Source organism: Balaenoptera borealis (assembly GCF_965194805.1).
Source record: "Balaenoptera borealis genome assembly, chromosome: 2".
In the NCBI taxonomy this organism is placed as follows: domain Eukaryota; kingdom Metazoa; phylum Chordata; class Mammalia; order Artiodactyla; family Balaenopteridae; genus Balaenoptera; species Balaenoptera borealis.
This window is the reverse complement of record NC_138867.1, coordinates 1,249,681-1,275,888: the sequence shown is the minus strand read 5'-3', so window position 1 is coordinate 1,275,888 and position 26,208 is coordinate 1,249,681. Positions and strand designations below refer to the sequence as shown.

The 26,208-nt window shown below is 61.3% G+C and overlaps 1 protein-coding gene across 2 annotated transcripts; it reads left to right on the top strand.

Annotated features, from left to right (window-relative positions):
• The first annotated feature begins 82 nt into the window (after nucleotides 1–82).
• TPPP (tubulin polymerization promoting protein) lies at nucleotides 83–25,181 on the top strand. 2 transcript variants are annotated; one of them, XM_082379705.1, is made up of 4 exons: nucleotides 83–176; nucleotides 14,516–14,833; nucleotides 20,844–20,997; nucleotides 21,122–25,181. In XM_082379705.1, the coding sequence occupies exons 2-4, from the start codon at nucleotides 14,517–14,519 to the stop codon at nucleotides 21,314–21,316; spliced, it is 666 nt and encodes a 221-aa protein (XP_082235831.1). In that variant the 5' UTR covers nucleotides 83–176; nucleotide 14,516; the 3' UTR covers nucleotides 21,317–25,181. The 2 variants fall into 2 exon arrangements, with proteins under 2 accessions (XP_082235831.1, XP_082235832.1); XM_082379706.1 differs by having other exon boundaries at nucleotides 14,513–14,833.
• The last annotated feature ends 1,027 nt before the right edge of the window (nucleotides 25,182–26,208 follow it).

Here is a 26,208-nt window from a genome sequence, read left to right as displayed (position 1 = left end):
GGCGGACCGGGCGCGGAAGCTGTGGGCCGGGGGGCGCGCCGGCGGGTCTGGGGGCGGGCCTGAGGCCGGGGGCGGAGCCGGCGGGGTGGGAGCTGCGGCGCGAGCGCAGGCTGGGTACCGGGTCGCTCGCGCGCGAGTCGCGGAGGCGCCGCCGCTGCAGTCGCCGCATCTCCGAGGTAAGGGGCCGCGGGGCTCCGTCCCGGGGCGCGGCGCGCAGGGCCCCCTGCTCCTCCTGCCACCTGCGCCCGCAGGCCGGGGCGCGCCACCCATTCCCGGCGCCCGCCGCGCCCCTTCCCCGAGGCCCAATGCGTCCGTGCGCCCCGCGCCCCGGAGCTGCCGGCTATCCGCGCGGCGCTCGGGCCCCCGTGGCTGCGTCCGGGCGCGGGTTTGGGGACGCGGGGGCGCGGGCTGGAGCGACCGGCGATGCAAAGGTACAGGTTTATAATTGGGCCCTAAATGAGGCGCTTTGGCCTTTCTTCGCGTCGGTGCGTATCGCGACAGGGGACGCCCCTCGCAGCCCCTTCCCTCTCCGTGTCCTGCTACATAAACACCGTTCACATGCCCAGGCCTGGGGTGGCGGCTGCCGGCGAGACGGCGGGACATTAGGGCTTAGAGGGTTTGAAATGAAGCCACTGTCATACAGCACGAATTTTAGACCCAGGGCCACAGAAAGGGCCGTTTGTGTCCACTGGCCGAGAATGTACGTGATCCTTTGGCGATAACTCGGCCGCCCCTCTCGGTCCGGCATTAACGTCGCCATATCGGTGCAGGTGAGAGGGTCAGGCCTACACTTTGCAAATCCAGAGCATCCCCGGAGGGGTGTTCTGTTTTCTTATCGCATGTGGGCACATAACCCGGCAATCAAGATAAAGAGGTTGGCTGCCAGTGTATTTTTTCCACACGCCCCTGGGGACCAGTGCCCCGCCCTTGAAGGAGGATCCAGAGAAACCCTTTATTCTGCGGTTTCAGTTATGTAAATGAAGCCTTGAAATGAGGTGGGAAGAAAACCCTCTCTGTGACTGCTGTTTTGATAGGCGTTTTGTGCTCTCTGATGATGGGACACCTTTTAGGCTAAGCCGGCTATGCTGTCATCCGTCTGTGTATTTACTGGCTAATTCATCTGACGTTTATAAACGATAAAAGACCTAGCTCCCATGGCCCCCCCCACCACCTCCCCGGACTCCCCGTGGCCAGTCTGTCAGGGAGGGTGTGCTGGGGGGGGCCTCCCCAGGGCCTGAGCCAGCCCCTGCCGCCTAGGAGGTGATCAGTAAACCCTGACCTGAACTCCAAGTGCACTAGGACCACATCCGGGGATGGAGCAATGGGGCTGGGGAGGGAGAGCTTGGAGCAGGCAGGAAATGGGGGGAGGGGCGGGGGCCATGGGACAGGCGCCTTGCGAGTGCCTTAAACTGGACTCCATGATCCGTCCTCTGGTACCAGCCCCTGTTCCCACCACATGGTTGGGATCCCAGGGCTCAGTGATGAGTGATGGGGGAAGGGGGTGCTGGTGAATTTCCTGGGGGCATCTGCAAAATGCGTGCCACGCAAGGGTATGTGTGTTTTCCTGGGGAAAGGGCCTTCATGATTTCCAGAAGAATCTGTGACTCAGAAAGGTACCCTAATTTAGGTACTACATTAAAAAATTCTTCTCCATCTTTTTGGAATGACGAAGTGATGGAGACTAGAGGAAGCTGTGTTGGCCGAATTCTTATCTCCTCGGTGGTGTTTGGCTGATCTTCGTGAATCCTTTGAAGTTGCAATAAATGAGCTGTTTTAACTATATACAAGGTTATAGATGCTCATTGTGGGAAATGTGCAAATCACAGGAGAATTTCGTAAAGAACATTAAAATGACTGGTCGCTGATCGAGGATTAAGAGAAACCTTTGAGCAGCCAAACTGTCCTCCGGGGCTGCGTCCTCGTGGCTTCCCTCCCTGGTGGGCAGTGGAGCCGCTCCCTGCAGAAGAGGCTGAGAATTAGAAGCTTCCTCAGGGAGAGGCTTGCTGGCTTAGCGCCAGGGCTATTTATAGCTGGTGATGTTGCTGTGAGGCCAGAGGCGCACGTACAGACGCCACCTGGGGCTACTGGGGCCATGAGGCACGGCCCCCTCTGCACCTTGAAGTATCAGGTCCTCCCTGGGTCGGGAGGTCCGTGCCCTGGGCCCAACCTGGCACCATCTGGAAACCAGCGCAGACCGAGGGTGCTGGGTACTGTGCAGAGGCCAGCTGAGCCCAAAAGCCTGGACCAGGCAGATGCTGGCACTAGGCAGGAGCGTCGACACGCGCCCAACTCCTGCTGCTTCAGCAGCAGCTGTTTCCTGGGAAGGAAGGTGGGGAGCTGCCTGGGGGGGACCCAGCGGCATCTGGGGCTCAGACCTGGTCTCCGGCGCCCCGTGTGGGCTCGCCCCACTCTTCAGCCCCTCCTGGGGAGACCAGCCTCCTCTTTGGGTGGGGAGGTAACCATGGTGTCACAGCCCGTGGAATCCCCAAACTCGGCACCCCCAGGCCACAGCATCCGCGCCACGAGTCCCAGCGCAGCAGAGCCTCTTCAGAGGGGGAACGCCCTCAGCGGCATCCACATGGCGCTTCCTGGAAATGGCTTTGATTGGCCCTGCTGGGGTGACAGGGGAGGGTGCGGGTTCTGTGATCTGCAGCCCCCAAGAAGGGCATATGGGAGAAGGGCAGCTCCCCACAGGGATGTGGCATGCTGTCTCCAAATCTCGTTTGCTGACGGGGAAGCAAGACTGTTCTCAGCTTGCAGATTTCCCCTTTAACTGTACAGGATGTGCAGTGACATGCGGTGAAGCTCAATTGTAATTTAATGTCTAAATGTCCAAATGTAGGACCTTCTTTGGTGAAGAAATGTAAAACGTCTTTCACGGGGTGTGAGGAAACGATGGTGTTCTGACTTTGGTACCAAACCCAAGTGTCTTCTGCGACCCCCACTAGCAGGGGGGTGTGAGCTCACCTCGGAAGAGCGCGTTCACGCCCATTTTTCCTTTTCGTAATTAGATTTGTGAAGAGGAAGGACTGGTCCTTAACCTTTTTTCAAGTGTAAAAGTTAAGAACACCTGGAGCCCTTTCCTGCCCATCGCCTTGTGTCCCGCAGCACAGTGTCCCCCTGTCCCCAGCGTGTCCCATGTCCAATTGTCCCAGCACAATCTCCCCTCTTTGGGCCACATTCCCAAGGTCTCATCCTGTAACCCTGTTGCACCCATCTGTTCAACAGACAGCAGGTGCCAGGTGAGCCCGGCCAGGTCAGCCCTGGGAAGCTCTCGCTCCAGCTGGAATGTCACAAAAGCCAGAATCCTCCGGGGGCCTCGTTCACGCCTCCCACTCCCACTGCCTCTGGGTGCGGGGGGCCATGGGCCTCGGAGCCTGGGAGGAGCCGCCAGCACCAAGCTGCCTTCCTGGGAAGGCGGTTCCCGCAGCTCATCTGGGCCTGTCTCCCCCGCCCTGGCTCTGCTGGCTGTTCGGCCCCCAGGCCTCCAGATGTCCCGAGGCTGCTCCTTCGTCCTCCTGCCAGGGGTTGTGGCTGCCCCCCCAGCCCGTTCCTGGGGAGGGGCTCTGCTTTTGCTGTGGTTTTACTACCTGAGCCTGTTTCCCCACCTCTCCGGTTTAGCGTTCAACCTTCCTCCCTCAGAGCACGTGCCCTGCCACGCTGGCGCATTTCGGGCAGTGCCGCGTGGAGCCGGTGCACGCTCCGTTCCGTGAGCCCGTCACCATCCGCTGATGTCTTGTGTGGGCCCCGGGCCTTGGGGTTATTTCCACGCTCTGGCGTGGCTGCTTGGAGCCCCCCTGCGTGTTCCTCGGAGAACGCATGCGAACGTTTCTGCTGGGCCCTCGGCGCCCCGTCCCCCTCCAGCCGTAGCCGATGGTACCGGCGGCTCCCTGGGGTCGAAGCCCCTTGGCGGCCGCGCTCCACAGCCGCCGGCAGCGGGCAGGGCGCAGTGGCCTCTTGGCGGGTGGCCGTCTGGAGGGTGCGCGCCAGAGCCTGCGTTTCCGGCCGAGGTAACGAAGCCCGGCGTCCCCGCCGGTGACTGGGAGTCTGGATGTGCTGGGCCTCCTCGAGTCCCTTGCCCATTTCTCTAGAGCTGTCTTTTTCTGGTTGATCCACAGGGTTCCTTCTAGATTCTGGAGACAGCAATGTGTGTTGCATGTAAGAGACACCTTCTCTACCCCGCAGCTGTCTTTTCACTCCTTAATGATATCTTTTGATGAATGGAAGTTCTGAGTTTTAATCTGGTGCCATTTAAGAATCTTTTCCTTTAGGGGTAGTGGTTTTTGTGTCCTGTGTAGAGAGTCTTTCCCACCCAGGACATCAGATGCTCTCACGCATCCCCTTCCTGAGGCTTAATGATTTTGCCTTTCCTGCTTCAATCTGTTCCTGAATTAATTTCCATTTTTCTCCGTGTGTCTGTTCAGTCAGCCCGTCTCCTTTTGTTGAAAAAGTTTTCTTCCCCGCTTTTCCTGCAGGACCACCTTTGTGGTCCACACTGTCTCTGCACATGTGCGGGTGGATTGGGGGCTCTCTTCTGCCCGGTGGTTTATTTTCTGTCCTTGTACCAGGACCACACACCACACCACACTGGCTTCATTTCCAGAACTTTCCATCAAGTCTCGAAACCGCTGGGCAAATCCTCCACCTGTTCTTCCTTCAAGATCGCTGGTTAATTCATGGTTCTTTGCCTTTTCGTGTATATTTTACATTCAGCTTGTCTCACTACCCAGACATAAAAAGTGTTAGAATTTTTATTTGGATTAAATTAAAACTGTGGATGAATTTAGGTATAATTGACATCTTTGTATTTCAGACTTAATCCATGTTCATAATATCACTATTCTTTCAATAATGCTTCATAGTCTCTGTGTCGATGGTCTTGCACATCTTTTGTTAAATTTATTCCTAGGTAATTCATATTTCCTCACTTTTTTTAAAATGGTATATTTCTAAATACCTTTTATTGTCTGGTTTTGCTGCTACATGGAAATAGAATAGATTTTTGTATGTTGACCATGTATCCAGAAACCTTGCTAAACTCACGCGGATTCTAGTAGTTTTCCTGGGATCCCTTTGGATTTTGTATGTACACAGTCATAGAAACTGCAAATAATGCCAGTTTTATTTCTTCCTTTCTATGTTTATATCATATTTATTTCCTTTCCTTATCTTACCACACTGACACAGTGAGTAGAAGTGTTGATAGCAGACAAGCGTCTTTCTCTTACTCCAGTTTGAAAAGAAAAATTTTCAATATTCAAAGTGTGATGATTTTGTAGCTTTTTGTAGGTACCCATTATCAAATTAAGGAACTTATTTCCTTTTCTAATTTGCTAAGAATTTTTACGGTGAATAAATGCTGAAATCCATCACATGCTTTGGCTGCAAGATGATAATATGATTTTGGTTCTGTATTGTGTTATGTGATGAATTATATTAAGTTAATGTTAAATGAACCTTGCATTCCTGGCATAAACCAAACTTGATTGTAAGGTATTGATCCTTTTTATCTATTACTGGATTTAGTTTGTTAATATTTTGTTTAGGGTTTTTGTATCTGTGTTTGTAAGTGAGATTGGCATAAATTTTTCTTTTCTTGTAACGCCCTTATCAGGTTTTGGTACCAGGATTATTTTAGCCAGAATGAGTCGGGGTGGGGTGTTTCATCTTTTACTCTTCTCTGGAAGAATTTGTGTAAGACTGACATTATTTTTTCTTTCAATATAAGGAAGAATCTGCTGGTAAAGTCTTTCAGGCCTGGAGTTTTCTTTGTGAGAAGGGTTTTAAATAAGAATTCAAATCCTCAATAATTATAAGAATTAATAATAAATACAAGAGCAATTATAAGAATATATTTCTTCTTGTTACTGTTTGGTAAAATGGCTTTTGTTTTGTTTTTAGGAATTTGTCTATTTCATTTAAATTATCAAACATGTTGGTCTAAAATTGTTTATAATATTCTCTTATTATATTTTAATCCCTTAATATCTGTAGAGCTTGTAGGGATGTCCTCATTTTCCATTCTGGTATTGGATATTTGGACCTTCTCTTTATTTTACTTGTTTAACGTCCCCAGTATTTATCAATTTTATCAGTGTTTTCAAGGCATTAACTTTTGATGTCGTTGGTCCTCTGTATTATAGATTTGTTTTCTAATTTATTAATTTTTACTTTTATCTTCATTGTTTCTAACGCCTTTGTCCTTAATTTGCTGAGGTTTTTTTCCTAAGTTCTTAGATGGCAGCTTACCTCACATATGATGGTGTACCCACATTCGATTTTCCTATGTGTGTACACCATACACATGCACACATGTATGTACATGTGTGCACATACACACGTTGCCACCACATCTAGCTGTTTTCTTTTGGGTATTTCTGATCCACGGGTTCTTTAATCTGCTCTGCTGTGAAACCCAACCACTGAGTTCTGAATTTTAGTTACTGTGCTTTTTAGGGCTAGAATTTCTAAGGTGTTCTTTTTTCAGATCTGCTTCCTGCATTCTTACAGCTCCCGTTCTTTGCTGGAATTCCTCATCTTGTCCTTTTTCTTCTTTGCACACGGTGCACGTAGTTACTTCAAACTCAACGTCTGATCGAGCTCCAGGAACTGGAACCTCTAGTCGTTTCTGCTTCCTGTTGTTTCTGCAAGTTCTTGGCACTTGTTCCCCCTCTTGGGCCTGGTTGTTTTTTTATCATGTGTGGATATTGTGTTTTTCGCTCTCCAATGGTCGTCTCCTCCTCAGGAGTGCTTATGTGTGTCCTGCCAGTGTTTGGGGCACCAGCGATCCAGATCCCCGCATCCACACTGGGGGTTGAGAGGAGCCGACCTGACCGCCCCTGCCAGCGGCCCCCGCCCCTGACTCCCGGGCCGCCGTCCGCCACCCCCAGGGCAGGGCTGGTCTGTTCAGGGTCCCCTGCCCTCCAGGGTGGGGGGCCTGGGGCTTTTCAGTCCCTGTGGTTGGTGGGAAGCCTCCCAGCTGTCTGGCGGAGGGGGAGTGAGGGCTGGGCTGCAAACCACTTCGGAGACCCTCGGGCTGCCTCTGGGTTTGCGCTTCACACCTGTGCTGGCTGCTTTGGGGCAGGAGAGGCTTTGCGGCCTGCAGGCGACACTGTGCCTCACCTGCCAGCCGTCAGACCCAGGCAGCGGCCCTTCCCCGCAGGCCCCTCTGCTCCTCCTGGCCCTGCGGTTGGCTTCCCCGCCCCACCCGCCCTCCCCGGGCCCCGGCCTGCCCTCCACGCTGTGGGGTCCGTGGGGTCTCGGGCGGCCTGAGAGGCCTGGCCCCAGGACCTGCCGTGCGGGCACGTGGTGACCACAGGGCGCCTGCCGTTGGGAAGAGGCCAGGCCATCTGCGGGCAGCTCCATGTTCCTGGAGCCAACAGACTTCCTGTTGAGGGTCTCACGTGCACGCCAACTCGAGGCCAGACCCTGTCTGCGGGGAGGGTCCTCTGCCCGCTCTCGCCTCTGGGTTCTGTGCCGCCGCCCAGGCTTCACTCCTCTGGGCCTTTGCAGGCGCTTTTCTCTGGGGCAGGGACCCCTTTCTGGTGTCCCTGCTGTGTGCGGGTCCTGGGGCTGCTGTGACAAAGGACCACAGACTTTTGACTGAAGACTACAGAAATGTGTCCTCTCCCAGTTCTGAGGCCAGACTCCCAGTCCGAGATTGAGGTGTCGCAGGGCCGCGCTCCCTCCAGAGGCACCAGGGAGGGTCCCTCCTGCCTCTTCCAGCTCCCGGGGCTCCGGGCATCCCTGGGCTTGTGGCCACGTCCTTCCCGTCTTGGCCTCCGTCTTCACGTGGCTTCTCTGTGTCTGTGTGTCTCCTCTTCCGTCCCTTGTAAGGACACCTGTCAATGGACTTAGGGCCACCCTGGTCCAGAGTGGACCCATCTCGAGATCCTTAGCTTGATGACGTCTGCAGAGACCCTTCTTCCAAACAAGGTTCCTCCACCTTGCGAGGACGTGGACACACCTGACTCGGGGCCACCATTCACCCACTACACGTACCCTGCACAGGGCCCGCCCAACCCCAGGTTGGCTGCAGATGCCATGTTCTTGGATTTTGTAAGAAACATGCTGACAAACAGTAGAGACCGGCTCTGGGACCGGGGGACTGGGGCCCAGGATATGGTTCCTGGGAGGCCAAGGGGTCCCAACAGAGTGAGTCCCCTCAAAGCCCCCAGCTTCGTGGTGACCCAGAGAAGTTCCTGCTGTCCACATCAGTTCTTCTGAGGGGCAGGGGTGGCAAACCTGTCCTGGCCCCTTCCTCCCGCCGTGCCCGTCCCCTCCCCCGCCTGCCCCACCAGCAGGAGCCCCCAGGCCCGAGGGTGCGGCTCCCACGGTGATCTCACCGCAGGGCAGCGCGGGACGCAGGATGGCCACGGCCCCCAGGAAGGTGCCCTCAGCTACCCACTTTCTTCTCTCTCGTCCCAGAGAAACCGCGTTTGACTTGGGCGCAGGGGACAGTGTGGCTGTGACTGGTTCCCAGGCTGCCCCGAGGGATGGCCTAGCCTCAGTGCAGGAGGTCCCAACCCCACGGGCCGTTCCGGGCCTACGGCCTGAAGCATGTGACCCGGGACCTGCGTGGCACCCTGCTCGGACGGTGCGGCCGCTCGTCGCGTCCCGCCGGGGCCCCTGCAGGGACGGGAAGGCGGCAGGGCTGCCTCCACGCCCGACACTCCCGGGGCCGCCTGCTCTGCGGGGCCGGCGCTCAGAGGCTGCTCTGTGCCCGCCTGGGAGGCTGCCGCTGCCTGGGACGAGTGGTCATTCACATCGAGTGTCGGGCCGCCGAGGAGGGGTGGCCGTATTATGATTAAAATGTGAACAGTTGCCAAAGGGCTGTGTTGTGTTCCAGTGGACGCTGAAATAAGGAGCCAGAGCTGCGGGCTGGGGAGCGGGCCGGGCCAGAGGCTGTGCAGGCCCGGACGCCTCTGTTCCCCTCGGGCTGTTCACTCGGAGGCTGTGCCTTTTCCAGGAGCTGCGCCGAGGGCGAAGCTGGACCCCGACCCTGGGCGCCTGAGCCCTGGTGGACGGAGGGGAGGAGGGGGAGGCGACGGCGTCCCTCCCCCCGGCTGCTGGCCGCTTGGTCTTCTGCACTTTCTGTCCTAACCCTCACCCCGCCCACCTCATCTTGGCTGCGAGGGTACAGCGCGCCCACCCGGCAGGGGTCAAGGAGGTTCTCCCCGGGCCCAGCTGACCAGGCGCCCTGGCCTCCTGTGCGGCCCCGGAGCAGCTGTGCTTGGGGCCTACTTGGGGCTGCTGCTGTTATTCCCCCGCCCCTCCGTCCGCATCAGTCCTGGGACCGGCCCCGGTGGGCCGAGCCGTCCAAAGGGGCTGGGCCGCCCTGGGAAGCGCCTGCTCCCGCTGCACGTCTCCCCGCCTTCCCGCGCTTGGCACAGAGCCTCTGGGCTGCCTCTGCGCATGCAGCAGCATCCGGCGAGGGGCATTCCGTGGCCAGGCCCTACACGGCCGAGGTCAGGTGCGCTCAGCAGAGTGTCAGCCCGGTCGGCCTCAGGCACTCCATCGAGGTCCAAGGAGGGCTAGTTTGTCAGATGCTCGGGAACCTGGCATTTCCAGGGCCCCTGCGGTTCTTGCGCAGAAGCGGGGTCTCAGCTGGACCCCGGGCCTTGGGGGCACATCCGCGGGCGCAGCCACGGCCCAGGGACTTGGGCTCTCGGCCCTGGTGGAGGGTGCCGCCCCTGGGCCCAGCTTGGTGTAGACATCTGGAGGGCGCTGGCACCACGCCGGCCCTGAGAGCGCAGGAGGGCGGCACGTGGGGTGGGCCGACAGGGCTGAGGACCAGGGACGCCTGAGCAGGAGCTCGAGAGCCCAGGGCTCCCACCCCGGCTCACGGCTCCAGAAGATTCCTTCCGGCATCCGCTGTCCCGGGAGCCCTTTCCCACCTGCGGGCCGGTCTCCCGGTCCCGAGCAGCCTCTAGGACGAGGTCGGTGACAAGAACCCCAGTCGAGCTCTAGCGCGTCGTCAGCGACACCCCAGGGCGCCCCGGAGGCCACAGCGCACTGAGGCCTCTGGATGCCCCAGCTCCCCGACCCTCCAAGTAGGGGGCTCGCCAGTGGGGCCGCTGTGTCGCGGGGAGGTTCCGGACTTGGGGTGCGATGCCCGGTGACCCGCAGAGCCCGTGCTAGGGTCCGGGCGCCGTGGCCGGGCCGTGACCCGCGTTGCCCCCGTGCCCGTGCCGCCGGCCCAGCTCGCTCGGCGTGAGGTGGGGCCGGGTTCCGAGTTTCCGGAGGTTTGGCGTCAAGGAGGCCGGCGGGACGGGCCTGAGGCCTGAGCAGCGCCCCTTCAGGGCCTGGGAGGAGAGGGGTCAGGCCCAGTGTTTCCCAGACGGGCCCCAGGAGGCGGGGGTGGGGATGTCACACGGGCCCCAGGCGGGTGCTGGGAGCGCGTGGCGTGGCAGGGCTGGGGGCAGGGGGTCCCCTGTGCGGGTCCCAGCTCCCAGACATGCGCATCTTCTGGCCCCCATCCTGCCCCCCAAAGGCACGCCATCCCCGACCCCCCACCCCAGGGCCGGCAGCTTTCCCAGGCCGCCCTCCAGCGAGCCTTGGCCATCCTGGTGCACTCAGCACCCGCCAGGGGCTTCGGGCCCAGAGGACCCAGGAGGTGGAAGGGGCCCCGGGGGCTGGAAGGCACCTGGATCCCAAGGGGCAAGATGCTTGAGGCCTGGTCTGATCGCAGGAAGTGCCTGCAGCTAGGGTGTAGATTATGGGCAGTATGAGGAGGGGCACTGGGAACGAGGGGCTGAGAGCTGGTTTGGGGGAGTCGGGGTGGAGGTGCGGTCACACCTGCGGAAGCAGGAACACACACTCCGCCTTTAGTCTCAGTGCAGACCTGTGTCCTGCTCGAGGAAGGGGAACCAGGAGAGGCAGGGTTGCTGTCGCCTTTGAAACAACACCTGGCCCAGCTCACATGCACACCTGGCTCAACTCACATACACACCTGGCTCTGCTCACATACACACCTGGCTCTGCTCACATACACACCTGGCCCAGCTCACATTTACACCTGGCTCAGCTCACATGCACACCTGGCTCAACTCACATACACACCTGGCTCTGCTCACATACACACCTGGCCCAGCTCACATTTACACCTGGCCCAGCTCACATTTACACCTGGCCCAGCTCACAGACACACCTGGCCCAACTCACATGCACACCTGGCCCAGCTCACAGACACACCTGGCCCAGCTCACATGCACACCTGGCCCAGCTCACAGGCACACCTGGCTCAGCTCACATGCACACCTGGTCCAGCTCACATTCACACGTGGCCCAGCTCACAGACACACCTGGCCCAGCTCACATGCACACCTGGCCCAGCTCACAGGCACACCTGGCTCTGCTCACATTCACACGTGGCCCAGCTCACAGACACACCTGGCCCAGCTCACATGCACACCTGGCCCAGCTCACATGCACACCTGGCCCAGCTCACAGGCACACCTGGCTCAGCTCACATGCACACCTGGTCCAGCTCACATTCACACGTGGCCCAGCTCACAGACACACCTGGCCCAGCTCACATGCACACCTGGCCCAGCTCACATGCACACCTGGCCCAGCTCACAGACACACCTGGCCCAGCTCACATGCACACCTCGCCCAGCTCACAGGCACACCTGGCTCTGCTCACATTCACACGTGGCCCAGCTCACAGACACACCTGGCCCAGCTCACATGCACACCTGGTCCAGCTCACATGCACACCTGGCCCAGCTCACAGACACACCTGGCCCAGCTCACATGCACACCTGGCCCAGCTCACATGCACACCTGGCCCAGCTCACAGGCACACCTCGCCCAGCTCACAGGCACACCTGGCTCAGCTCACAGACACACCTGGCTCAGCTCACAGGCACACCTGGCCCAGTTCACAGGCACACCTGGCTCAGCTCACAGACACACCTGGCTCAGCTCACAGACACACCTGGCCCAGCTCACATGCACACCTGGCTCAGCTCACAGACACACCTGGCTCAGCTCACAGGCACACCTGGCCCAGTTCACAGGCACACCTGGCCCAGCTCACAGGCACACCTGGCTCAGCTCACATGCACACCTGGCTCAGCTCACAGACACACCTGGCTCAGCTCACAGGCACACCTGGCCCAGTTCACAGGCACACCTGGCTCAGCTCACAGGCACACCTCGCCCAGCTCACAGGCACACCTGGCTCAGCTCACAGGCACACCTGGCTCAGCTCACAGACACACCTGGCTCAGCTCACAGGCACACCTCGCCCAGCTCACAGGCACACCTGGCTCAGCTCACAGGCACACCTGGCTCAGCTCACAGACACACCTGGCCCAGTTCACAGGCACACCTGGCTCAGCTCACAGGCACACCTGGCCCAGTTCACAGGCACACCTGGCTCAGCTCACAGGCACACCTGGCCCAGCTCACATGCACACCTGGCTCAGCTCACAGACACACCTGGCCCAGTTCACAGGCACACCTGGCTCAGCTCACAGGCACACCTGGCCCAGTTCACAGGCACACCTGGCCCAGTTCACAGGCACACCTGGCCCAGTTCACAGGCACACCTGGCTCAGCTCACAGACACACCTGGCTCAGCTCACAGGCACACCTGGCTCAGCTCACAGGCACACCTGGCCCAGTTCACAGGCACACCTGGCCCAGTTCACAGGCACACCTTGCCCAGCTCACAGACACACCTGGCTCAGCTCACAGACACACCTGGCTCAGCTCACAGGCACACCTGGCCCAGTTCACAGGCACACCTGGCCCTGTTGCAGGCACATCACTAACATGGATTCCCAGCTCTCCTGGCTGGGGGCACTGTGTGCTGATGTCACACAGAAGCTGTGACTGTGGCATATAATGGTCTGTCCTGTGTCACCTTTTCTATAGGTTTTGCTTCAGGTAGTCACGTCTTAAGGGTGTTGCCAGGGAGAATCATTCTGGAGACACAGGCCTCGTGGCGCCTTTTTGGGGCGTGGACAGCCTGTGAGGGGCTGGTGGGCCAGGGGATCACGTGGTGTCTGAAGACAGCTGGGCCCCCGTGGTGGGGTGGTCCCTGGAGCCTGGTGGACACTCCGGGGCAGGTGTCCCCAGGTCCGCTCGTCCTGCATCTCCTTCCACTCTGGTCTGTGAGTCCACCTTGCAGCTGCCCTGCCCTCTCCAAACCCTCATTTGAAAACGCAAATCCGGTAATGCAGTCCATCCCCACACCCGCCGTGAATCCCTCATCAGTTCCCAACTCCGGAGCCCACGGGGTCAGCCGTGCCTCAGCAGGGCCTGGCCAGGTGGCACTCACACAGTTCCCTCCACCTCACCTGCCCACCTGCTCCTCCTACCCCTGGCCCTGGCCCCACACCGGGACCAGCTGCTGACAAGCCTCACGTGGAGGGAGCAGGGACGGAGGCCGCTGGGCCTCCAGTTTGCCACGTCCACAGCCAGCCACAGCGACACCTGGTCACGAGGTGCAGGCCCACACGTGGATGCTGTTCGTCCTCGACGGCTCCAACATCGGCTGTGTTATTTCTGCTCCCCCCACCGTCCTGCTTCTCCGCACAACAGGACGTCACCTTGGAGAGCTTCCCATCTGCATGTAGGGTCTCCTGTTGCTTTTGTTAAAGTAATTTTCAGGTTAATTTATTAAGCTACAAACGTGGAGCCCAGGATGGAGAGCTGGGTCCTGGGGCTCATCACCACAGCCGCAGTCACGTCCACCCTGCCCTGAGCCCCCGGGTCCTGGACCATCCTCGCCAGGCACCGTGCCTTCTTGAGCTGCGCTGCCTTTTCTGTTTGGGGAGCTTGTAGGTCCTGAGTTCAGCAGGGCCCTGCTCGGGACCCCCACGATGCCGGGTTGCCTGCTTCCCCCCGCTGACCACGAGCCGTGACCCTGGGGGTGGGTGTCGGTGCTCAGCTCCCGGCTCCCCCGAGCTGCTGGAGGTGGCGGTGTCTTCTCAGCCCCGTGGGGACCCGGGCCCAGCTTTGGGCATTCACTGGGCTCCTGACGCCATCAGCCACCCCCACAACATGACCCCCCCCCCCAACCCTGGGCCCGGGCCGCAGCCCTGCTCGGCCCTCGGAGTCTCCACAGACCCCCGCTCTCGCCTGGGGCTTCCCTCTCCTACTAGCAGTCTGTTCAGCCCCCTGGGTGGGGGGCACCCTGGTCAGCAGACTGGGCCCTGAGGTGGGCGCAGCAGCGTGACAGGTTCTGAATCCCTTCGCCGAGGATGGCGTCACCCCACTGACGCCCGGGAAGGAGTCACTCGGGGAGTCCCCAGAGCAGGAGGGGCCCCGAGTACCCCAGGAGGCTGGCCTCGTGCTCCCCCGCGCTGGAGGCTTTGACTGTCAGGGACTTGGCGGCCAGGGCGCCGGGGCTGGAGGGGCCCCGCCGTGTCCTGCGGCAGATGGACACTTTGTCCCGGGGTCGCACAGTCGCTGGCGGGCCACAGCCCCTGTCCGCGGGCAGCGGGGGCCTTGGGCAGCTGCCCGCAGAAGCAGGTGACCTCTTGTTGCTTCCTCCCAGTAGCATGGCTGACAGCAGGCCCAAGCCCCCCAAGCCCGCCAACAAGACGCCCCCCAAGTCCCCAGGGGACCCCGCGAAGGACAAGGCAGCCAAGAGGCTGTCACTGGAGTCGGAGGGTGCCAGCGAGGGGGCGGCCGCCGCGGGCCCGGAGCTCAGCGCCCTGGAGGAGGCCTTCCGGAGGTTTGCGGTGCACGGGGACACCAGGGCCACCGGGAAGGAGATGCATGGCAAGAACTGGTCCAAGCTGTGCAGGGACTGCCAGGTGATCGACGGCAGGAACGTGACCGTCACCGACGTGGACATCGTCTTCAGCAAGATCAAGTACGTGTGCGCCTGGGACCAGGGGGCTGGGAGCGGGGCTCTGCGTTCTCTCGGGCGGCCAGGAGGCGATGCTTTGGGACGCCGTCCCCGCCCGGAAGACAATGCCCGGGAGTTTGAACCAGAACATGCCCCCGTGGGGCCGGGAGCCCAGGTCAGGGACGCTGCTGCAGCCGCCTGCCGCGGCCCGAGGGGTCTCAGGTGGCAGAGCCCGGCCCGTGGGGGGCTGCTGGGGGCAGGGGGCACGAGTCCGGGAGGTGGGCGTCTGTGGCGCCGCTCCCCTCAGCTCTGGGGGACGTTCGCGTGTGAAGAAGAGCGGGGATGACGAACGGTGGCACCGTGTGCTTCTCCGTGTGCGTGTCTGCACGCGTGTGCACACGGGCTCGGGCGTGTGGTCCGGGCATCGATATGCCCCCTCCCCCTTCTCCTGCCCTTCACACCCCGTGACCACACCTGAGAACAGCAACAGCGTCCCCGAGGCATCACACAGACACGCACACACGTGCACGTGCACGCACACACACGTAGAACTCAGGTCTCCACTCTGCTGGTCACGGCTCACCCGGAGCACGGATGTCCTGGACAGGCCTTGGAGACCCCGTGTGCAGGAGGCACGGGCAGTGGAGGCACACGGGCCCTTCTGCCCCCCGGGAAAGGGAGCCCCATCTGGTCCCGGTCCCGCTCTGGAGGGCAGGGCACTGCTCAGACACTCAGGGAGGAGGCTTGGCCCCTGGCGCCCAGGCACTACGGGGGCCCCACCTCAGAGGCCGGCTGCTCTGGGCCCCAGGGTCTCTGCCTCGGCTTGCTGGGCGCGGGCCGTCGCGGGAAGTGGGCGGCTGCAGCCCCGGCCCGGCGAGGGGTCGTGGTCAAGACACAGTCAAGACCAGCCTGTGGCTACCCACCCCTGCCTTCCTGGACCTGAACTCCCTGGGGGGTCCCTGTGACCTGTGTCCCACTTGGGAGAGCCTGTTCTGGGGGAGGGTCCCCCAGACCTCCCAGCTGTGCAGGGGGGGACCTTGCCCTGGGAACAGAGAGGAAGGCAGTGCTCCCTGGGGGGTCCTGGGGGGCTGGTGCCCTGAGTCGGGTCGTGGGGTCCTGCAGGACAGGCTGGGAGCCACCCCTGGGGGACCAGGTCTGAGGAGTGTGGGGCGCGGTGGGGACGTGCGCGGCCCGGTGTGCGGGTCGTGGGACCGCGGCTGCTCCCGGTGGCAGCCACGGCAGAAGCGCCTCAGCTCGTGGGAGCCGTGGGCGCGGAACCACACGGGTCGCTGACCGCCGACGGCTGTTTCTGTTTGGGGCGGTTGCCATGACTCTGCAGCCCTGCCGCCAGCCCCGTATCTGCAGCCTCTGTTTAGGCCCGTCGTCATGGCAGCGCTTGTTTGTTTGGATGTTACTATGTGTTGAGTTTTAAACAAGCTTCTTGCAGCTCTTCCCCAGGCCTTGATTGAAGACTGCTGTCTCTGGGACCCCCCCACCCCCCTCCCCGGCCCCAGGGCCGAAGGAATTAACTCAGGACCCCGTTCCCATAAGCAGGAGTGTCACCCCAACACTCCCGCCGGGGGTCTGTGGGCCGCAGGGTCCCTTGCGTGTGCGCCCAGGTGGGAAGGCTGCGGAGGCGGAGGGGGGCTCTGCTGGCCCTTCCTGGCCCCCACCCGCTGGCTTTCTGGCCAATGGTGGCGTTTCCCGTGACTCTGGAGCCCTGTCTGGGCTGCAGGTTAGGAGGACGCAGGTTGGGCTGGGGACGCGGCCCATTTTTGCCGCACGGGCCGCAGAGGGAACTGTCTGAAGCACAGAGCTTGGCACATCGGTGCAGAGGCCCAGGCCGGGCGGGATGCCCGCGGGAGCGGCGGGCAGCGGGCAAGGCCGGGTGCGCTGTGCAGTCCCGGACACGCCAGCGGCGCCCGGCCCTGCCCTGCCCCTCCCTGCAGGCTGGTGGGTGAGGCTGCGGCATTCGGGGCCCTGATCCCAGCATGTGCTTCCAGCTGTGGCGTTGGGGGTCTCACAGTGTCCTCCGCGGGGGCCTCTCCTGGCCGCCCGAGCCTGTGCAGGGCCTCCAGCGGCTTCTGCCCTGGCCTCCCTGGGGCCTGCCTGGTGTGTCTACAGAGGGCCAAGGCTTCGGGGGGGCTGGCTCCTCATCCCATTGATATCGGTGTTGGACGCCAGTGCACGCAGGTCTTTTGATGACCTCCCCCAAACACCCAGAAGTGGTTTCCGTGACCTCAGGTGCATCTGTCCCCAGAACCCATCCCTGAGCCTCCAGCCTGCGTTAGGCCCTCGCGAAGTCAGGAGGAACGTAGGACACTCTTTCCTGCCTGGGGAGTGGCTGACTGCTGGGGCCACAGCTGCCCTTCAGGCGGCCGGCCTGGAGGCCGCCAGACCTGGGTTTGAGCAGCCTCGTTCCAGGTTGCCAGCAGTGTGGTCCCTGGGGCCCGGGAGCAGGGGGCTGGCGTCTGCCCGCTCCCGAGGCCTGGAGCCACACGTGCGGGCAGCTGCCGCAGCACACGGCATCCTCACACGGCATCCAGGTCCTCCAGACAGCGCTCCCGTGGCAACCCGCACAGCCCTGCTGGCCCAGGGTCTGGTGGGAGTATCCCGGAGGCTCCCTCCTCTGGCCCTCGTCGGTGCCGTCGTCTCCCCCTCCAGACCCCACTTCCCGCTCTCCGGACGGGTCACCCAGGTCCCAGCTCCTGCTGCTCAGGGGAGCCTGGGGTCAGCTTTCTCCAGCCCCCAAGCGGCATGTTGTCTGTGGTCCAGAGGGGGCCCCTTGCTCCGTCCTAGGACATGTTAGCCGAAGTCCAGCGGCCTTCATGACGCTGGCCCTGGAGACACAGACCTCTGTCCTCGGAGGGCTGCGCTGGCCACCCCCCCACCCCCCGCCCAGATCCCTGGCCACCGAGTGTCCCTGGTGACCTTCGGGGGTGGCCGGGCTCAGCCCTCTGCCTGCCCTGCGTTGGGCCTGGAGGTCTGGGGACGCAGGGCCTGGGGAGCACAAGCCACGGGGCCGCGTGTGTGACCAGTGACCCCGTTACTGCTGGACCAGCTTTCCAGCAGAACAACAGCCTTCTGAGCAGGGCGCTGGTTGGCCCCAGCGCCGAGCCGGGAGGAGGGGGGCTTGGCGGGGGGACCCCCTCCAGTTCTGTGCACTCCCGAGAACAGGCTCCCTGTGTGTGGGGAGCCGTGTAAAGTGATCACGTGTCTCCAGGGAAGAGGCTGGCAGTGTCATTCGAGAACTCCCCAGGCACTGCTCTCAGCGGGGACCGGGGGCCCCCTGGGGAAAGCTCCCTGCCAGCCCAGACCAGGCTCCGAGACCCTGCCTGGCGGTCACGGTGGGGACACGTGGGGACACCCGGCCCCGCCAGGTGGAGCAGGCAGGTCAGCGCCCTGGGCCCGCACGTCCACTCGATCTGAATGCAGCCTCTGACGGAGGCCCCGTCGGCCACGCCCCCGCCCCCAGCCCGAGTGACTCACGCTGGTGGCGCCTGGTGCCCCAGCGGCCGGTCACCGGGCTGGCAGTCAGGCCTGGCATCCGTGAATAGAGACGGGAGCGCCTTGGACAACCCAGGACAAACAAGTGGGGCCCCGCGGCCGTCGCGGGTCAGCATCCAGCAGGGATGGCAGGTTCCCCGCCCCGACAAGGCCCGGGACACGCTGCCCGGGACAGCTGGGCCAAGGGATCCCCCCAGCCCGGCCCACAGACCTCAGAGCCGCTGTGGTGTCGCAGCCAGGCTTTGAGGGGTGGAACCCACCGCCGGACACGGGGGCTCTGATGAGGCCTGCGGTCCAGGTGCCCCTCCCGACAGCCGTCCAGGCCTCTCGGGCTCCACTCACCATCCGCCCACGTGGCCTCGCTGGCGGCACGACTCGGTCGTCCTCCCCATGGCCCCTGGGGCTGCGTCCTCCCTCCACTGTCTCCCCGGGGTGAGCGGTCAGCAGGTCCCGTGTCCTCAGACTCACGTGTCAAGTGCCTGTGAGTCTCGGCATGTGCAGGGGACGTCCTGAGGCGTGTTTATCGCTCACCGCTGGGCTGTCTGAGTTCTGGTGACTGAACAGAACCACGAAAAGGAGAGCGACACCCACGCACAGGTTTACGTGCGAGTGAGACCCAGGAGGGGTCGCAGGGCTGTGCGTGGGCTGCCAGCCCACCTTCTGGGGGATGCTGCCACCTGCACCCTGCCACACCGTGGTGTCCTTTTATCTGGTTTACTTACTTCCGCTGTCCCAGTGGGTGTGCGGCGGGGCCGCATCCCAGTTCAACCTGATTTCCCTGGTGCCCAGTGACGTGGAGCGGCCTTCACGGGCTGGTTTGCACTTGTAGATCTTTGACAAAGTGTCCGGTTCAAGTATTTTGCCCAACTTTTTACACTGGGTTTTTTCTTGCTGTTGAGGTGTAAGAGTTCTTTGCGTATTTCAGATACAAGTCCTTTATCAGATTTTCTCGTCTGTGGCTTGTCTTTTACTTCTCTTGACAGTATCTTTTGAAGAGCATGGTTTTAAAATTTTTGGTCAAGTCCAATTCATTGTTTTTCTTTTACGGACTGTTTGTTTGTGGGGGGTCGTTCCTGAGAAAATCTTTGCCTAAGCCAAGGTCACGAAGAGTTTCGTCTGGATGCTCATCCGGAAGTTGGATGGTTCGGGGTCTATGATATCAACGTAGGACTGTGGTCCAGCTGAGTTCATCTTGTAGACGGCGTGGGGCACAGGCCAGGCCCTTTCCTCTGCGCACAGCCTCCGGCCACTGAAAGGACAGGTCCACCTCCGCTCACTGGCTTTTGCAACCTTGTCAAAAACCCTTACATGTGGCCTGTTTGACTGTCCTGTGGCCGCCCTGCGGCCGTCCCTGTGGCTTTGCGGCCGGTGCTGACGTGGGGGCAGCCCCCTCCCACTTTGCTCTCGCCTCTCCAGCCGGTCCCCTGGGTGCCGGCGGCCGCGCTGTCTCGAGCCCTTGGCTTCTGCAGGCAGCCTTTCTGTTGGTCCCCGGGGCACCTCCCCCCACCTCCTCTTACTGTAGAACATTGAAAACCTCACTGGATGGATTAGCTGGGGAAGATCCAAAGTGGCAAAAGTGTTTTTCAGTTAAAATTCGTAGAGACCAAGAGCCAGTCTAGAGCCATTTTGAAATTGCAAGAATGGACTTCCCTGGTGGCACAGTGGTTGTGAATCCGCCTGCCAATGCAGGGGACATGGGTTCGAGCCCTGGTCCGGGAAGATCCCACATGCCGCGGGGCAGCTGAGCCCGTGCGCCACAACTACAGAGCCCACGCGCCTGGAGCCCGTGCTCCACAATGGGAGAGGCCACCGCAATGAGAAGCCCACACACCTCAACCAAGAGTAGCCCCCGCTTGCCACCGCAACTAGAGAAAGCCCACGCGAAGCAACGCAGCCAAAAAGGGAGGGAGGGAGGGAGGAGAAAGAAATTGCGAGAATGACCTACCAGGTCCTGGGCAGCCGTGGGATGCGTCTGGGTAAGGAGCTGCTCCTGGGTCCCGGCTGTGCCCCAGCCCGCCCGGTGCTGGTCAGGCCCCGGCTACGGGGAGGCGGCCCCCAATCCTGTCCCCGAGTGGGGACCGTGCCCCCCACCCCCTGGCGACCCCCGCGCAGGCCGGTGGCCCCAGCCAGGACTGCAGCTGCCTCTGTGCCGTGGGATCCGACGTGCTTTTCACCCACTTTCCCTCTGACGGAGGCCACACACTCGCCCGCTTTAGAACCAGACAAGGATGTGTTTTGATGTCCAGTCGTTCACAAAGGACGTGCTTCCTTTCAACTTTGTTCCAAGACGATTTATGTTTGCTGCCATTGCCGATGGCAACCGACCGTTGGGTGCAACGCTGCAGACCAGGGCGGGGCAGGGGCACGTTCTGGGTTTCAACGGCAGACTCGCTCTGGGCTGCGGGAAGGAGGTGGGGTGAGGGTCCCCCGATGACACCGGGGCCGAGCCCAGTGGCTGCTCGGCGCCCCCTCCCCGTGGGGGGTGCCTGGGCCCGGTGGGCGCCCCCTGAGCCCCCTCTCCCTGCAGGGGCAAGTCCTGCAGGACCATCTCATTCGAGCAGTTCAAGGAAGCGCTGGAGGAGCTGGCCAAGAAGCGATTCAAAGACAAGAGCGGTGAGGCGGCCGTCCGAGAGGTGCACAGGCTCGTCGAGGGCAAGGCCCCCATCATCTCGGGGGTGACGGTGAGTGCGGCGGGCGGGTCTCGGGAGGGAGGCAGAAGCGTGGCTCCCGGGCGCCGGCGGCCCCCGTCCGCGGTCCGGGCCCCTGGGCTGGACTTCCCTAACCTCGTTCCCCGCTCTCTTGCAGAAAGCCATCTCCTCGCCCACCGTGTCGCGGCTCACGGACACCACCAAGTTCACGGGCTCCCACAAGGAGCGCTTCGACCCGTCGGGCAGGGGCAAGGGCAGGGCGGGCCGTGTGGACCTGGTGGACGAATCAGGCTACGTGCCGGGCTACAAGCATGCGGGCACCTACGACCAGAAGGTGCAGGGGGGCAAGTAGCCGGCGGGGCCTTCTCCCGTCGCCCGGTCCCCCCGCCGCCTCACACTTCGTTACATTCCTGTGCTTGCAGGCAGAACTCGGACCCGGGGCTGGGCGGCTGCGGAGGCTCCAGGCCTCCCTCCCGCCCGGGCCCGCACTCCCCTCCACCCCAGCTTTGGCCCCGACTCACCTTTCCTAACACACCTGCCTCGTCCCCGCCAGGAAGTGGGCAGATGGCCCTTTCCAAAGTGTCTCCCGGGGCCAGACCACACCGGCCACTGGTTTGCAGCATAGGGGGCGTTTTAAAGGAGCTGGGGGGCAGACCCTGTCGGCGCGGTGCTGACCCGCAAGCGCCAAGGCACCAACCAGCAGCACCGATAAAGCAGAGGGAGCCCCGGACAGGGCGCCGCGGGGCCCGGAGAGCACCACGCAGGTGTGGGAGGCGGGGCGCACCGTGCACGCTTGCACACCCAGGCACACACGAACGCACGCACGTACCCACACTACGCGCACGCACGCGCACTACGCACCCACGCACGCACGCACACGCGCTCAGACGCACAAACCGACCGCCAGGTCTGCGCTGAGGGCGGGCGCCGAGCTGAGGGCTGCTGTGCACAGGAAGACGCATCCTCTGTCGACCAAAGTGACTCGGAGCGTGACGTCACGAGATTTAAAAATGGAAACTAAGGGCAATTCATTTCGCTTCTCTGAGAAGAAATAGGAAACAGTGATGCATGTTTATTCTCAGAACGGCTCAGGGAAGACTCAGAATATCCCGTCTCTGTGACTCCCTCCCAGCGGCCCATGTCCCCCCGCCCCGAGCCGGGAAGACCCCGGGGGCCCTGGGCTAGAGGCTGCGGGCAGCCCGACGGCTCTCTCCTTGCTCCTCTGGCCTCTCTGGAGCCTCCGTGAGCGGCCTTCCCTGTCCTCCCCGCTCAGGGGCGCAGAAACTGCAGGGCAGGGCCAGGCCAGCGGAGGGCCCGGGGCCGGCAGCGTCTGCGGGGTTTGGTTTCTCTGAGACGCCAGAGGGGGAGCCTCCTGCTGTCACAGTGGGCCCTTGGCAGTGTGTCCCTTTGCATGGGCATGGCCACAGCCTGGCGTGTAACCCTCTGGACCCTGTGGTCCTGGTTCCGGTCCCGGGGAAAGCCCATGGCAGCCCCCGGGGAATGCTTCCCGGGAACCCAACCGCCCTGCCGCTATCTGTCCTGTGTCCAGGGCAGCAGGCCGGTTAGGGGCACCGCTCCATGGACACACGGCCTGGCCTGCGGCACAGGTGGCCGTGAGAAAGGCCAGCACTGCCACGGCAGGCACGTTGGACCCTGCCCACCCACACAGAGGGGCTCAGGCCAGCGCTCCCAGCCAACACAGCCCCTCGCACGGGGGGGCTCCCCCTGGGATGGCGGTGGCCTCTGCGGGCAGCTTCGTCTTGAGGCCTGGCACCTCACCGCACGATCACCCAGCAAGTGACGGAGCACAGGCGTCCGGGCTCACTGCGAAGATGTGAATCACTGCCGTCTAGAAAGCTTCTAAAACTTGGGGCTCCGAAGCTGCCCGGCCAGGCCTCCAATCCACCACCAGGAAACAGGCCAGAGGCTGGGGGAAGGCAGGCAGGAGGCCGACCCCGGCCCTGGGCTCCTCTCCTCCCTCCAGAGGCAAGAGTCAGCTGGCGAATCGCGTCTGCAGACAACTCTGAACGTGCAGAGTGTTTCTGGGCACTAAGCTGGTCACAGATGGGAAAGCCCGTGCTCCAGGGCCGGCCGGTTCCTCTCCGCGGACTCGGGACAGGACTCCTCCCCAGACCCATCCTCTGCCCAGACGCTGCAGGTCTCCGCCTGCCCAACGGCCCAGCGCCCTGCACGGCCGTCCCGCAGCAGGACGCGGGAGTCCAGCCCTCCCGGCCGGCCAGGGGCTGGCCTGCCCGGGAGCGCACGGGAGGCGGTCTGAGCAGAAGAAACCACGCCAGTGGCGTCCTGGGACGCTTCCTCACTCTGCCCCCCGCCCCGGGGCCGGCCTGCGGGGCCAGCACCACCCGCCGCAGGAAACCCATCTTCCCGATGGTTACAGCAGCACCCCCTCCTGGGGTTGAGGGAAGTCTGGCGCACACAGCTGCCCCCCCGTGGCCATCCCTGCCCCGGCCCTGTGCTCGCGGGCTCCCGAGCTGCCGAGGCCAAGGCGTCTGGGGGGGTCTCAGGTGTCCCCAGCCCGCCTGAGGCTTCCTTCCCAAAGGGTAGCTCTGGAAACACATCTCCCCGCTCAGGGCAGGAGGAAGCGGTGGCCCCCTCCCCGTCGGCTCCGTCACGGCATCTGTGTGTAGCTCAAACACAGCACGTGGCTCGGGCTCCAAGCTCTGCACAGACACACGTGCCTCCCTCAGGCTCTGGACGCCGTGGACACACAGGCAGGTGTGCGTCTTCGCTGCATGTTCTATGCAACACCCATTCGCTTCTACTAACTGCGGTTAACTAGAAACTACACGTCTCTCTGTGAACGAAGGCAACTGCACAGCAAGCCCGCCAGGGAGCAGGGACCCGTGGTCAGGGCGCACCGTGCTGACGGCGCCGAGCGCCAGGACAGCAGAGCGAGCGTTTGAGAACACTGATGGCGCCACAGTACTTATTTATTTCTATTTAATGCCCTAGGATGAGCAACTAGGCGGCGGTCAGTTCACCAAAATTGAAGTTCAAATTACGTTAAGTTTAAAATTATAGGAAGAGATCTATATTTATACTGGAGTATTTTTACACCTCGAATATCCTCAGTCTTAAGGTTCGAGGCCGATGAAAATTACTGTCAGGAAGAGGCACGTGGAGCTCCAGAGGCATCGCCTCCTGTCTACGCTGCGCTACGTCCACGCCCCAGTGGCCGAGAGCTCGGGGCAGGCCGCGGCGTCCCTCTGAAGCACCGAGCGGAAGAGGCTCACACACCCGAAGCCTGGGCCTGCTCACCACCGGCTGTCACGAATCAAGTTTTACCGGCACACAGCCCTGCGGTGCACCGCGCAACGCCCGTGGCTGCTTCTGTGGCCACGCCGGCGGCAGGGAGAAGACAAGTCACAGACGCCGTGGCCCACGGACCCTGCACCAGCCACCGCCTGGGCCTTGAGGGGAGGCTGCTGGTGCTGCCCCCACCCCGAGGACCCAGCAGGCTCCCTCCTCTGGGAGTGTTCCCGCACGAGCTGGCACACCCCGTCCCACAGTGCACGCAGGTGGGGACACCACTGTCACCTGTTGCGTCCACTCAGGTTGACAGTTCAGCTGTACTGTGAAGTCACCACGAGGCTAGAATGTCCTTAGAACTCTGACCCTGCGTAGCTTCCCTCCGCTGACTGACTACTGAGCGCTCCGTGAAATCCCGTGGCTCGGGTGTGGCTTTCGTCCGTGGGAGTGGAGAGTGTGGCCAGTGGTGGCCCCGGGCACGCCCGGGAGGTGGTCGCCCTGCACTTTGAGATGCTTTAGTTAACTTTCTGTCTTCCCCAAACCAAGCCAAACAACGAAGGAAATGCACATAACTCAAACTTGAAAGGGATCATATGCTACTAGTTTGTACTAAGTTTTTTTCAGGAAAGGGAAATAAATGTATATATAGATGCGATCTATTTTTGCACTGTTTTCTTACTGTTAGGGAGTGATGAGGGCATCACTTTGCAGTGTGATGGGACAAGCAGTGTGGACGTCACGGGTGCTCTGACTCAGAACCACACTCACCAGGAACTCTGGGGGCGTCTGTAGGGCCGAGGCGTGGTGTCACCTGCCAGTCGCGGCCCAAGGCCTGGCTTGCAAACCTGTGGTGAAACAGCCCCTGTCTGTCTGCATACCTCCTCGTGTGTTCCGTTGTTAACACTGTGTCAGATTGGGAAAGTGACAAATAAAGGTGTTGAATCGTGGGTCTGTGGTCCTCAAAAGTGCGCTGTGTGCAAGGGCAGTCGCGTGGGCACTACGGTAACACGGACGCGCCCGGGGGGGCCACAGCTTACGGGAGCGCCAGCCGCCCACCAGGTGCGAGGCCTGGAGTGGGATCTGGACACAAACCCCATCACGAACGCCCACAGCAGCCCTGAAAACGGGGATGACGCCATCAAAACTGACATAAAATAAGGACGTTTTTAGACCGTGATGGGGAGACTCGTGCCAGTAGGTGAGAAAGGAAATTGTAAACGCAGAGAGTGATTAGAGACGGAGAGTCTGAGATGTGACAGAGAAGTGGGCAAACAATAAATAACTACAGGTAAATAGTGACTGTATTTCATTTAAACAAAATATTTCATTAAGGCACCTGAAAACCATGACATGTAAGCCAGAAGGGGTGCACAGGGAGTCACGTGCTCATGGCTCGTGTACGATGTCAGGAGTGCTGATCAAATAAACACAACCTGTGCTGTGATACCACACCAGGAACAGGGCACATAGCCTCCAAACTTGTAGAGGTGAAAATGTGAATGATAGAAAATTATCTAAAAACGGCAACACTAGACGGGAAAAAAAATCATACAAGTAGAACAAACAGCACAAAATGAGATGGCAGATTTAAACTAAAATGTATCAATTACATTAGCTGATAAAGCAAGAGAAACACAGAAGAATTGCTAACAGCTCCACTGCCAGGATGAGGAATGACCAAGGAGAGCGAGTGGGGCCGGGCAGGAGCGTGGAGGCGGTCAGCCGTCCACGGTGGGTACCACCCCGAGGCACCCAGGAGGAGGCAGGAGTGGAGGCCTCGGGGCCACCGCCAAGCTGGCCCAGGATCTCGGTCAGCGGCCTGTTGGGGGCACCCCCGGGCTCTGCTGGGGTCACCGGGTCACTGACTGGGGCTGCCTGGACGAGGGTCCTGAGCTCAGGAGCTGCATCCCGTCCCCTGAACAGCAAGGTCTTGCGTGAAGGGACACACCTGCCCCTACATCTCTGCCACAGGGA